Source organism: Gymnoscopelus microlampas (genome assembly GCF_963454915.1).
Source record: "Gymnoscopelus microlampas genome assembly, chromosome: 10".
Lineage (NCBI taxonomy): Eukaryota > Metazoa > Chordata > Actinopteri > Myctophiformes > Myctophidae > Gymnoscopelus > Gymnoscopelus microlampas.
The window spans coordinates 35,620,547-35,635,427 of NC_139947.1; the positions used below are offsets into that span (position 1 = coordinate 35,620,547).

General features: G+C 39.9%; 1 protein-coding gene across 4 annotated transcripts; it reads right to left on the bottom strand.

The window, feature by feature from the left end:
- Window positions 1-339: 339 nt before the first annotated feature.
- On the bottom strand, window positions 340-14,468 carry LOC311052920 (myosin light polypeptide 6; the record flags this gene model as incomplete). Of its 4 annotated transcripts, XM_084068229.1 has the most annotated exons (7): window positions 340-957; window positions 2,360-2,403; window positions 3,491-3,568; window positions 4,385-4,558; window positions 5,503-5,646; window positions 8,807-8,834; window positions 9,787-9,894. In XM_084068229.1, the coding sequence occupies 6 exons, from the start codon at window positions 9,787-9,789 to the stop codon at window positions 2,375-2,377; spliced, it is 456 nt and encodes a 151-aa protein (XP_083924355.1). In that variant the 3' UTR covers window positions 340-957; window positions 2,360-2,374. The 4 variants fall into 4 exon arrangements, with proteins under 4 accessions (XP_083924355.1, XP_083924353.1, XP_083924352.1 ...); XM_084068227.1 differs by lacking the exons at window positions 2,360-2,403; window positions 8,807-8,834; window positions 9,787-9,894 and adding exons at window positions 8,540-8,567; window positions 14,292-14,468; XM_084068226.1 differs by lacking the exons at window positions 2,360-2,403; window positions 9,787-9,894 and adding an exon at window positions 14,292-14,468.
- Between the last annotated feature and the right edge of the window lie 413 nt (window positions 14,469-14,881).

Here is a 14,881-nt window from a genome sequence, read left to right on the forward strand (position 1 = left end):
TAAGCTATTTAAACGCTTGTTCCGATTGGAGCTAAAGTAAAACAAACTGTGCCTCTCTTTGGGCCAGCTCTTTCTCAAACTGTAGAGAAATTCCTCAAAATTCACTCTTGGAACAAAAGCACCACCAGAATAAAAAACTCAGTTCCCTACTTGCCTAATTATTTAACTGCCTCCATTTGGAAACACCTGTAGTTTCTTTCCTCTAGGGGCCCAAGCAGTGGTTGGAGTGAAACGGAAGGGAATGTAGAATGCCTCCAGCACCATGGTCCTTGACACCTCAATCTCTCAGAACAAGAAAAAATAAAATACAGGAAAAATGTAAGTCTAACAATATGCAGCTGAGGTTTTCAGAAAATTGTTTATTTGTATGCAACAAACGAGGGATGAATTAAAAACCCAGGAACCTGATGGAAATATTTTCACTTCTACCTCATGATTGTATGGCTTTTCAACGTATTGTTTTACTGCATAGCTCTGGCAGCAGTAAAGGAGGGACGCATTCCCAGCCAAAGCAAGTCTTAGCCAATAATACTTTAGGTGACAGACATCACTCTCCTCACCCACGTGTTCCAACTGACATCGACACGCAATTGATAAATTAAATTAAATTATCAAAAGGACAGGTGATTCTAAGTGCTGCATGTCGGAATGTTATTGCAGACTATACAAGCATGAAGGCTCCTAATTACATGCAAGTCGATCACATTGTGTCAATGGGTCAGGGCCTTGGTAGCTGGGGGTCATTTTGTGGTCTTAAAAGGGGAATGTAAAGGCACTTCTTAAAATAAGAGACGTGTAGATAATACGGGGGGAAAAGGCTCATGGCTAGACAGGGGTAGTGGTGGGTGGGGGCAGTGAACGGCAACTGCAATAAGAACATGGTAACATGGTAACAAAAAAAAAGGAGACGGGGGAATGGTCTTGATCTTCACCCGTTCATGACCATCCGGACCAGCTCTGTAAAAAGAGAGAGATAGAGTAACATTAGATTCATACACTACTACTGCTTTATGGGGACCTGCTCCAATTACAGCATCTGGAGCTGAGCCACTCTCATTCAGCTTTGGCGTGTCTTGGCTGGGAGATGCTGTACTTGGGAGCTGATCTCGCATCATTCTATCCACTCATTAGAAGAAGGGAGAGGGTTGAAGAGAGAAGGAGTTGATCATCTCTATCTCCTACTCAACCAAACCATATGGATTTGGCCAGGTCTAGGATCCAAAAAGAGTCTGTTAGAGAAGCCATCCTCCGGTGTTTGCTTTCCTCTACTTGAGAAGCAGACAGAAGGGGAGACGATGGAGGGAGCTAAAGTCAGATCAGATCAGATAAGGCCCAGCTACAATCAGCTACCATCAGGAGGGAGGGAGGGAGAGAAGGAGAGACAGAGAGACAGCGAGAACAATTCACTGCAATTCTCTGGTTAGTCTAAGGAGTGACTGGCCCACTCTCCCAGAGCTGTTGGAAATACAGAAAAATAAAACAACCCGCCTCCCAAAAAAGAAAAAGAAAAAAGAAAAAGCATAAACTATTTGTCCTTGCCTACTAGTCTATTCACCAGGAGGTTAAAAGCCTGCTTTGGTGCTGCCATTCAGCTGCCCTATAAGCTGAAAAACCGCCACGCTTAGCCGTGTCAAGTTAGTTTTAAATGCCATCAGCCATCAGCTCCGTGGGCCATCCCAGCTCTGAAGTCTGAAACCAGTCACTTCCCGGCATGTCTACCATATGCCCGTACAAAACGAGGGGATTGCCCAGACACATGCGGAGTGGGCCATGCTGCAGCCAGCAGGCCAAGATAGAGGGCTGTAGGAGGGCAACAGAAGGAGAGAACAGGAGGAGACTACAAATGGGTCAAAGTCTCAGCACTAAAAGATGAAAAGGACCAACAGGCTTTCCCACTAGCAGCTACAGGTAAAATGTACCCTTCAACAGCGTTACTGTTCTTATTCATTATGGCACTACATAGAGCAGTGCAGAACCAAGGCCAATCTGAATGAAGGAGCATCCACACCAAGAATGATAACTACTATACCGTTAAGCTATGCTTTACCCAATTAGACTTTGAATGTGACATTTGTAACACAACAGCCTGTAAATTCGGACAGATTTTGAGTGGCTGTCAGTGTTTCTATGGTTCATCAAATCACTCTGAAAGTGATCCCAACAATATAGTTCACCACTGTCGCTGTTATAGTAGATGTGGACTAGAACAATAAAAAAATATATATAAATATATTTAGGTATTATTCTTGGTGTGGATGGCCCTTTAAGCTGGCCTCGTTGTCACAGTGAGCTATGCTTAATGGAGCTAAAAAAGTAGGAAAGCCCGGAGGAATCATCTCCAGGTATACTGTATACCAACATCCGTACAGGCACCTCAGCCAGACATGATGTGGCGGACAAAGGCTGTGGAGAAAGAAGAGTTACATGGTATAAACAGACGGCTCATCAGTCAGTCATTCATTCATTAAACATGAGTGTTATATGAGTGCACATATTATGTTGCATACACAGGACACCAAAATGTCTTGATGATATGATAATTGCAAACCTCGGTCTACTTCATCGTACAGCCTAGTTCAGACTAAAGATGTGCAGTCTGAACAGCCCTGTTGCAGGTCAACTGATGCCGGCTGATTGAGTCACAAGACATTCAACCTTTCAGATCACAAGCAACAAGTTGCAACGCATTTCTTATCACACAAACACATTGCTCACAGGAATGTGCCATTGTAACATTCATACAGATCAACCTGTTGTCCCCCCACCCCTCTCTCTCAAGAAGTGTGCGTGGTATGTTCAAGAACAACATTCTATGTAATTAAATGTCTAGGCAAATATACACACAGTCTAGTGATGCGTGCGTCCGATTATAACAATTTTATATCACAGCCACCTGCCTGTGAGAGAGAAAAAAAGAAAGCAAGCGAATGACACAAAGGAAGGGCGAAAACCTATTTCATATTTTTATATGAGTATACAATATAATAGTGACATGCTAAGGAAATGGTAAACAATTTTGTTGCGTTGATGCGGACAGTGCAGTTATAAGTTAGAATGTTACAAACCACATATTGGGGGATTCTGTAGCAACTAGTGGTTGTGGTTGCAAGTTTCAACATTGCGAAAAGCAACGGCTTTGTCTTGTCGCAAATCTTTGGTCTGAACTGGGTTTAAGACTTTTCCATTGATGTAACAACTTCTGAAGATATCTTTATTTCCAGTGGCTGTCATTTGTATGTCTTCTTTCACAGAAAATTCATACTGCCACTCTGCAAAGAGAGGTTGCTTGGGGCAATGAATAGCTGGCAGTCTTGGCAGTATTTTGAAATGGCACACATGCAGTGTCATGCATAACCACAGTTGTCAGGCTTGGTTATAGTGGTCAGATTGAGTGGTTTGCAGGTTTATGATGACAGCAACGTTACACACCATCATCTTAATTAGTAGCTCGCAAGCCCATCCAGTTCCTGTCTCTTTCTCTATCCCTCACCTTCATAATTGATGCAGCCATTAGCATCTTCATGTCCCGCCAACAGCGTCTCCACTTCCTCCTCTGTCATCTTCTCCCCTGGGAACAGAACACACACACACACAGTTAATTCATATCAGGTGGGTGATACTGTATCACTATATCTTCATAATATGCCAACTGATTATTTCACATTTTCCAGATACTGTATATTCAGAAGCTAAACTACTGTATGATAAACCACAGTTACAATATTTTTTTCCTTCCTACGCTGCTGCTCGCCTTTTAACTAATACCAAGAAAGTGTAGCATATCACTCCAGTTCTTAAATCCTTACACTGGCTCCCTGTGTGTCAAAGAATATATTTCAAAATACTACTGTTGGTCTATAAATCTTTAAATGGTTTAGGGCCAAAATACATTTCTGATCTTGTACCATATCATGAACCATCCAGACCTCTCAGGTCATCTGGGAAAGGTCTGCTTTCTGTCCCTACAACCACAAATAAACGCGGGGAAGCAGCATTTCATTTTTATGCACCACATATCTGGAACAAACTCCCAGAAAACTGCAGGTCTGCTGCCACTCTTATTTCTTTCAAAACACAACTAAAGACCTTCCTATTTGCCGCTGCCTTTGATAGAGTTATTTTCCTTTTTTCTTTTCTCTTCTGCACTGTAACTTTAGATTTTTACTTCATTTGTTTTATGCATCCTAATGTCATTTTATAATTTTATAATTGTGTTTCCATTGCTTGATGTTCTGCGTAAAGCACATTGAATTGCCTTGTTGTTGAAATGTGCTATACAAATAAAATTGCCTTGCCTATGAAATCTAAATATGTGTCTAAAAAGAAAACCCAGAAATAACGCCTATTAAAAGCAAAGGGTAATGAAAAGAAGAAAGTAACCTACCTAGTGTGGTGAGAACGTGACGTAGCTCTGCTCCCATTACTGTGCCGTTGCCCTCCTTGTCAAAGACACGCAGTCCCTCCACGAAATCCTCAAAGGAGCCCTGGTCTTTATTTTTAGCGATGGCCTGGAGCATGGGCAGAAACTGCTCAAAGTCCATCATCTTGTGGTTCATCTCTGCCAATAGAAAAGCACAATCAATTAAAAATGGGTCACAGTGTGCTGCTGACACTGACAGCATCCCGGCACTCAAAACGACATAAATGGTCATCTTGTACTGAGGTTAACCACTTCAACCCCTGGCGTAGCAATTTTGTGCATGTCGTTATAGGCGAGAATCTTCTTTTCTTGAAAACCTTGCTGTGAGCTAGTGGATCGGCTATTTTTGAAATAATTTTCTTTTTTGTGATTAAGTGTTTAAGTGGTTAATTTGTTAAAGAGAGATAACATGGACACACACAAGCCAAAGATGAGATATGTTATGGTTAAAACAAAAAGTTATTTGTGAAAATGTCTATAAAAATGTCTATATTCTTTTAGTAATTTCTATAAAGTGTTTGTTCAGTAACAGGGTTCTTCCCGTCTCTCCAGTTTAAACAGAAAATACATTTTCAGGTGGGTTGCAAATTTCATCCAATAATCAGTACTCATTCATTAACTTTAATGTTAAATCCTTCCAGTTCCAATTTTGTCTGCTCGTCTCTGCGTCAGCACTTCCAATTTCACTTGTTTATCCTGTGTGAATTCTCTCTCCTGTTTGAATAAAATTGGTATCCCGACGTGAAAATGCATTTTCCGTTTACTAAAGAGCTGGAAAGGCAAACACTCGATAGCAATGATTAGATCAGAATATACCGCTATTTAACACGTATTTTAACAAGCAAATATCACTTACTGCACCTTTAAGCACAAGCCAATGATGCATGGACATTATTTAAAAATAGAATAGTCATTCCTGCCTGAAGAAGTCACAAAATGAGTCTTTTAAATTACTTCTCTAACACCATTTTTACAGACACACTTTTAATTAACTAATGCTCAAATTGTTTCCATTGTTTTATTTATTTATATTTATATTATTTATATTATTGTTATGATCATTATTGTCCTTTGTGGCTTACCCTCGGACTTGGGGTTTCCCAGAACCTTGAGCACCTCAGCGTTGACAGGGTTCTGTCCCAGGGCCCGCATGACATCCCCACACTGGCTGTAGCTGATCTTTCCATCGCCTGTTCTGTCAAACAGTAGGAAGGCCTCCTTAAATTCTGGAGGAGACACAGACACACAGACACAGTAGGTTAGGAGTCGATGTGAGGGAGACCGGAGATGATGCCAATGGAGGGATGTATTAGATGGGGCGTGTGAATGCAGCAACATGAGAGAACGTGACAAACCAGATGATAACAAGCAGTTAAAAAACAACACACAAACCGAAACGAGGGATGGGGAGTTTGTTAATCAACTGGCACACATTAAACTTTGATGCCTCCATTTGTTGGCCTATATTATTGGTCAGTTGTCATTGGAACTGCTTAGAACAACATGGCCTGAGGAGCCAGGGCAGAATGTCAAGATTATCAGGTTCCTTGGGCCAGTCTGTCCTGGATAATTAGGGTCTATTGTCTAGGTTAAATGAGGAAAGGAGAGTCAATGGGGGACAATACCTGAATGGGATGATGATGTAATGAAATAAAAACCTAGTTAATTAGGCTGCAAGACAGAAGCTGGTTTAAACTTTAATGAGATAAACTGCCTTAATGAGATAAACTGCCTGAACAAATCGAAATGAAGTTCAAAGCACATTCATTTATACTTAAAAGCTCTCCACTAAAGTGATATAGCCTCGATTAGAATTGCATCAGCCTAGTGTTCTCCCTAAGATTTGGGAGAAGACAATAATGAGATATTGGGATGGGATATGGCTAACTAATGCCACAATACTAAAATTATATTTAGCTTTTTCCAAACTGTCAAATAAATGATGTTAGCTAAATGTCTTGACTAATAAAAAAGTCTTGCACACACCTATATGCATTTCTATTTTATTTCATGACGTTTCAGCCATCAGGCCTACTTCAGGATCACCAATGATAGGTCACACACACGACACATGGCTAAGAATCTTGAAGGAGGCCTGAGGGACAAATACATTGTGAGAATTGTGACACATTCTTTTTACTCTGAAGTCTACTTTCATTGACCAGCATCTCACTACAACCCTTTGTGTGTATTACTTTTCCATTATAATTTTTTATACTGTATCTCTTTACCTTGGGATGGGATTTAATATGACACATGTAGCAAACACAAAATGATAAACAGACTATGTTTAAAACAGTAAGCTGAAACCTTAAGGTCATGCTACAGTAACAAATGAAGCATCAAAACATTCATACGCAACAAGTCTCAAACTCTTAACTCACTGAGTGCCATTAACGTGTTTCACGTGTTTTTAGCGCTATGGCTCAACGTGCCATTAACGTGTTTCACGTGTTTTTGAAAAATTAGCATAAGTAAACAATTTTTTTTTTTTTTTTTTTTTTTTTTTTTTTTTTTTAAAACATGTTCAGAACCCAAGATATCATCATCTGAAGGTGTGCAGCTCCATCCACTCCTTGTTTAACTTAGAACTGAAAAAGGCTGTATCTCGCTTCCTAAGCACTTTTTGTTTTCTGTGAAAAAAACTCTGGCACTGGGACAACATCATTTTTAAATATTTTTTGTTTATTCGTTTCTGTTCTTTTACATACTCATAGGTAGTAAAATTGAGTGCCAGAATTGCCAAACGTTTAAATAAAATAAAAAATTCTGGCACTCAATGAGTTAAGATGAAGTGACTCAAACAACTGAACATCTGTCCAACACGTGCAAAAATAAAAACAAATATGAATACAAAACGCATTCATCTAACTAAATAATCTATCTGCTAGTGATCCCGAGGCTTTGAATCCATTTCTGATCTGGTACTTTCTTTGTGCTCCAATTGCATCCAATATCTCATTACCCTGTATGTAGCAGTGTAGCAATCAAACGACTGACAAATGGGACTGATGTTACACACTGACAATGTGTATTCATTAATTAGCTCTACCAGATGGAGCTCAACAGATTGCTCTTACAAAATGCTTGGTGCCAAACATTTAGAAAGCACCATCTGACACCACTGTGATATCAATCTTTTATAGTATTGTTGAATATTAAATGGGGTCTGGAGTCTAGATTATTAAGATGTTATCTGAGCCATCAATATATTAATAACTTATTTTTGTTGGGGTAGAGCAACTGTGAGTGTGAATTAAAAAAATCTTGTTGGGTGTGTTCATTTATCAGTGCACTGCACCAATTATAATTGATCAACAATGACTCAAATAATCTTTTAAATATTCAAAAGCTGCTCAAACTTAATTCTAATATCAAGTAAACAACATAATTGTGTTAAAAAAAATGTGATGCAACAGCTAGTTAGACTCTCAGAGACTAGGCTTGTTTGTATTAACATGAAATGGGCTATTCCCCTAAACAGTTTGCACTGTTGTTGTGGAGCTTTTCCTGTTCTCAGGAATGTGCCTCTTCCCTTCTGGCCGGCACGCACTTTTCCCAACACCATATTTGGTATTGGAGGAGTGGAGGAAAGTAGGAGGAAAGTAGGAGGAGAGTGAACTAGCTGTTGCCTATTATGTCAACGATGATTAAACAAACCAGACAGACTATGAAAATCATCCGCCACTGTGCCAAGCACCAAAAAAGGGCACTGAGTCATGATTATGACCCTCTAAGAAGATAACAAACAAACTGTGTGGTAAACGGACACAATCTGCAATACATTCCAGTACGAACATGGATGCAGGACATAGATGTAAACTTTGGCAACTGGCTAAAATAATGTCATCCTTGTTAATATGCGACTGACCACACAACAGCATTGCAACACAGAGTCAAAGTTGGTGTAACAACTCATACATAATACATATCGTTTTACTTGAATAAACTACCCCCTATGGTGACTATAATTTTGTACCACCACCCAAACACCAACAGAGAAGACACATTTGACACACTTGTTTATCCAAAACCAACATGCAGTACAGTACACAGACTCAAGAGATATAGCCATCAGTTATGTGCTGCACGGCCGGGGGTCTCTTATGGCCAACTTACCATGTATCTGATCCAGGTTAAACTCAATCTGGAAAGAACAAGCAGTTGCAAGTGGAAAAGTGATGAAAAAACAGTGGGAAAAGAAATAAGGAAAACTTAACCACCACGACTACGGTTATAAAGGATGACAGGCGGGCATACAGCAGGTATGATAGCTATAAGAGAAAAGTTGCTGCAAAACAAATAAGAAATGAATGCATGCACCGCAAAACAGGGAGGAAGAATAAGCAGTAATAATAACGCTACAACACACTTAAAATGACTCACCAATGATTTGATCTTCCGAGAAGTCAGACTGTTCAAAGACAAATTAAAAGCTAATGAAAATGTTTTTTTTGGCCAAGCTGAGCTATAATAGCTAACGTTGGTATCCGTATTAAAACATTTTTAGCACATTTTTGCTAGTCTAGTTACACTAACCCGAGGTCTAAACATTAATTATCTCGCAGAGATCTAGCTACAACGTTACCATTCATAACTTTAACATGAGTTAAACACACAGTAACAACTGGTAACAGGATAGGTGGGCACTTAGGGACATCTGGGCACCTCGATGTAAAATTGGCTATTTTGTCCAACATGTTATAAAATAAAATATTTGAAAAACGGTCTTAAGTAATGTAAAGTGTACATGATAAGAACATGTTTAAACATTCGACAATTAAGGTCTAATATTTCTACAATTGCTACAAACCCTGTATATCCAGTCATTTTAGGGCATAAACAAGAAGTTGAAGGATAAAATGAAGTCTGATAATAATGATGTACCTGCATGTTCACATCACGTATACTTTACATTACTTAAGACTATTTTATCAAATATTTTATTTCTTAACATTGTGGACAAAATAGAGAATTTTACATCGAGGTGCCCAGATGTCCCTAAGTGCCCACCTATCCTGTATCCCGTCTAGTTACACGGTGAATCATCTAGCTAACGTTACCATTCATAACTTTATAACAACACGGCACAGTAATGGCAACAAAGTAGCCAGTGGTTCCTATACATATAGGCTACATGTAGGAACCACTGGCTACTTTGTTGCCATTACTGTCCAACTAGGCTAGTATTGTAAGTTACACTTCCGCTAGCAGACAGACAGCAAAGCTAAAGTAACTCAAACATTCACATTAAACGCCATATCGGGCTACACGCTGCCTTCTTCAGTACTGATAAGTACAACAATAACGGTGTAATAATGATGATGTTTTAAGCTTAAAGTCCCAGGGGACAGCGATAAACCCACCATGTCTGTTCTGTGTGCTGGCTGAGGTGAGGTGTGTCTGTCTGTCTGTCTGTCTGTCTGTGAGTCCGAGCCGTCCAAGACCTAAAGAATGTGTGACTGAGCAGCAGGAAGGGCAGGGAGGAGAAGACTAGCAGCAGCGTTGCCAGGTTTTGCGAGACAAATAAGCAACCTGGTTTGTGAAAACAAGCCCAAAAGAAGCGACATGAGCACTTCGGCTATTTTCTAAAGAAATCTTGGGGGGAAAATGTCAAATGGAATATTTTTTTGAAACATTAATTTTAACAACATAAATCTGGTACTGCATGGGGGTCCCTGGCACAAATATTTTCAGATGGGGCGGGCCCGGGGGGGGGGTCTGTGGACAAATACAGATTAAATTGGGGATGACAAGAACATTTTTGAGGACCCGTGGTTCAAACAACATTAGGAAACAAGCCCCCAAAAAAACATAATCACGCAACTGTATATTTACAAGCAACCTTACAGAAGTAAGCGGACATGGCAACCCTGACTAGCAGCAGCGTCATCATGGCTGTGTGTGTGTGTGTGTGTGTGTGTGTGTGTGTGTGTGTGTGTGTGTGTGTGTGTGTGTGTGTGTGTGTGTGTGTGTGTGTGTGTGTGTGTGTGTGTGTGTGTGTGTGTGTGTGTGCGCGCGCGCGTGTGCGTGTGCGTGCGTGCGTGCGTGCGTGCGTGCGTGCGTGCGTGTGTGTGTGTGTGTGCGCGCGTGCGTGTACGTGTGCATGTGTGCAGTGCGCACTGCGCAGTGCGCTTGGCGAGGCGGAGCAATGCAAGTCAAGTCAAGTACACCTAGACCACATCAAACAGCGAGTCAGGCAAGTAGGCTACACAACTTCTCAAACATTTCATCAAGGTCAGGAGTCAGGACCAGTGGTGGAAAAGGTATTACGTTTTTACGTATTAGAAGGATATTCTAATGCGTGAGGGGGCCATTATTTTTCCATTACTTTTTCCATTTATTTTTAATATATATTCTTTATGTTTATTTTATTTGAAAGTGAAATATCCCTTTAATTAAAAGTATCAATTGCTGCAATGTATAGAAATACTTAAAAGTGAAAGTCTGGTATTCAAAAGTACAAAATGTTATACTTAAAGGATCAAAAGTAAAAGTACTCAATATGCAGAATCAGAATGTCCCGTTTCACAAGGTATGATTAGGTATCATATGTATAATGTATACAATGTATTTAAAAACTAGCAGATCTACAAGCTGTTTGTAGATCGTCTATTTTCAAATACCCAAAGTTTAAATAGAGCTGAAGTGGTTAAAGTGTATTGTAAATAATTTAAATCTACAAAGTAACTAGTAACTAAAGTTTTCAAATAATTATAGTGGAGTAAAAAGTAGTACAATATTTGCCTCTGAGATGTAGTGGAGTAGAAGTAAAAGTATTAAGAATAGAAAACACTCCAGACAGTAAAGTACTCTCAAAATTGCACTTAAGTACAGTACTTGAGTAAATTTACTTAGTTACTTTCCAACACTGGTACTTCTCAAACATATTCATGTCAAGGTCAGGACCCGGCCCCAAAATGTGTATAGGCTGCGATTGCGAGCCCCCCATTTTGAAAGATGTTCTGCCAAGGACCATAAGAGAGGATTTGAGATGTTATTATTATGATTTTCTTTATTTTTAAAATGATTCCCCATTTCCCAAAATTTTAAAAAGATTTTTCTTCTTCTTTTTTTAATAGCGGAAATAGGGTTAAAGTAGTTAAACAGATTTTGATGCTATATTAACTCATTTTGCTAGGAAGTTGGGAGCGCCCTGGAACCCCATTAGTGACCACTGGAGGTCCTCGGACCCCACTTTGAGAACCACTTTAGAAGTAGTTATAACTGTGTTCATTTAAAGCTGAAATCCGGGACTTATTTTAAAGGGGGTGACTCCGGTGTAAGTAATGCTTTTTGTTAAATTGCTCTTGTAATCATTGCTAAAGGCCTACTGTAGTGTTGTTCAGTAACAGGGGTCTCCAAATCACTCCAGCTCTTTAGCAAACAGAAAATAAATTTAATTCACGACAAAATTGGAAGTGGAACACTATAAAATTGAAGCTTATACATTGGTTCTTTCTCCTGATTGAATGAAAATGGTAACCTGAAAATGTATGTTGTTAACCTTATGAATGGATGACAAAAAGGCCTTTTCATCAGTGGTGGAAGAAGTAGCAGCTGCAATTTTATAGTGGTCCAGTTGTGTCATCACTTCCGAATGCACTTGTATATCCAGTGTATACTGTGTGAGTTCTCTCTCCTGATTGGATAACATTGGTATCCCAACCTGAAAATGTATTTTCTGTTCACTAAAGAGCTGGAGAGACAGGGAAACTCCTACTGAAAAAACACTCTATAGAGCTATTTCACACCTATTTAAACAAAAATATATCACCCTACCTGTAATTTTTTAAAGATTTTTCAAACTTGTTCAAAGTAGCAGATCTACAAGCTTACAACCAGTCGCGATGCCATGTTTTGAGGTTGTAGAAAGTGTAAAATAAGGCTTCATTGCAATGTATGTTTAATCTAAATCTACAAAGTAACCTGTAACTATAAGGTTTTCAAATGATTGCGTAAAAAGTACTATATTTGATGTAGTGGAAGTATAAAGTATCAAATGATGGAAAGTAAAGGTAGGCCTACCTCAAAATTATACTGAAGTTCATGGCTATAGACAGTAGGCTACTTGAGTAAACTTAACTACTTAACTACTTTCTACCACTGCTTTTCGTCAATGGTAATGGTACTCTGGCAGTGTAAGTGATGGGAATCCGGTAGTGCTTTTGGTTGAGACCATGGACTGGTGCCACAAGTCTATAGCCTGGAGTAGGTTAACTTTGCCAGCAGACCTCAGGAGGTCTGTCCTCCTTTTATGGTCTTGTGGCCCTCTTATGGAATAGCGCCAATGTGCCCCCCCCCCCCACACACGTCCCACTTTGGTCAGACTTTGGTGTCTTGAGGGCCGGAGAGATTTCCTATTAGGGGAGTATTCACTGTATTCGGCGAAAATAGGTGAACATTCGCCAAAACTATCTTCAATCTACAAGCACTTCGCAATGCAACGCATTGTGAGTTTGTAGATCTGCAATCTTTTGGCGAAGAAATTTGGTGTTGAGGGGAAAAAGACAGGGGCCCAGGATAGACCCCTGCATGGGGACCGTGGGGGACCCTGGTCAACAAAGTATAGGGTTTAAGTGGTTCATTTTCATGACCTACTTACACTCAGGCTAAATGGGCCAGGCTATGGCTACAAAATAAACACATAAAAAAAAGAAATCAAATGAAAATAGAAATAGCAAAGGAAAGCATGGTTATGGGAGCAAAGCTGAAACAACTTTAGATAAATTGTGTCAAGCCTAATGTGGGACACGCATAGAGGGACAGAATAAACTCTTCAGCTCAAACATCCTTATAATATAAAATTATCTTTGATAAGCTTTTAAATGGAAATATATTTAAATGTTTAGGTGACCTGATTGACAGTTAATCGAACTAACCGATCATAAAATAAATGTTTTTAATAAAATAATACATTTTAGATTTTTTAATGCTCATTATAATATGGTCAAATTTGTGTCTACTCGTCTGTCTCAGAGGAGGGCTGTGGACACTTCAGAAACCAGCCTACCAGTGACATCATCGATGGGGGATCCAAGGTAATAGAAACTGCAGGCTTTACTGGAAAGTTAGCATGCTATAATGGAAGCCATTGTTCTAGCATTAATACAAAATAATTAGTGAGGACCAATTATATTGATTTGTTTGCATTGATTTGTTGCCCATATATGAACATTTTAATTTGCTTCTCGGTTATTCAATTAGTTGAAAGCAATTGATAGATCGGAGATGAATATTAGTATCAATGACACACATGTTCCACTATTCCAGTATCTTTTTATAGCTTACCAATACGGGAGAAAAAAGAACAACATTTGATTCTGCTTCTTTTTTTGTCTATTTGTCTTTATTTTGGCCGTCTTACAGTATAATAACAAGTTGCCTGCAGGGGTGAAAGAGTCTCCCTTCTAATTAAAGGAACCTCCAGTAATAGCATAGAGGCAAACAGCCCATTCCTCCCTAAGGAGGCCACAGACTGACTGACAAGCAGCCTCGATCTCGTTAATGCCCTATTTCTGTTTTTAATCTGATTCTTACTCAGAAGAATAAATCGACCATTTTTGTCTAATTACGTTAAGATTCCACAAATTCTAGCTTCTTGTAATTAATCACAGAGATATTCAATTAGCTTATATTAGTACACTATCATGATTTTATATGCAATAAACTGATGTCAGATTGTTGCATTGATTGATATTTTCAGTTCATGTCACTGACTGCATTGGGATGTACTGGCTATGCTACATTTCAGCATGTATAGTTATTGTTGACAAATTTACAGGCTTGAACTTCTAGGCCTTTAGTCACTCATGCCCCACATTAGCTTTGTTAACAGCAGCATTGGATACCTTATAGTTGCTCCACTCACCTCCATGGTGCTGGGGTCAAATGGGGAGTCCGAGGGGCGCAGCAACCTGGGCTTCTGCTCCGGGGGTGGTCTTGGAGGTGCAGGGGCCGCTAGAGGGCTTGGGAATGGGGGCCCGAGTCTCGCTTGGTCCCCTGGTGATGGCGACTTCTTAATGGAGGGCTCTCGTTTAGGGGCCATTCCAACGTCCAGAAAGCCAGCCCAAAAACAGCCCAAAACCTGCTCACTTTCTTTTCCCTGCACCAGCTGCGGTGTGGCGGTTGAGAAGAGAGAAGAGAAGGAGGCACCGACCGAGCTACGAAAGAATAAAGTATGTCAGATGTGTATTCCCTGGGGGGGGGTACAATGGGAGAGAGAGAGAGAGAGAGAGAGAGAGAGAGAGAGAGAGAGAGAGAGAGAGAGAGAGAGAGAGAGGGAGAGAGAGAATGAGGGTGATGATGTCTGGGGGACTGGCAGGTGGACACGGCAGAGGTGGATGTATGGAGAGTGTGTGTGTGTGTGTGTGAGTGAGTGAGTGAGTGAGTGAGTGAGTGTGAGTGAGTGTGTGAGTGGGTGAAGCTATAGGATGAGAGACTTAAAGAGGATGAGGATGG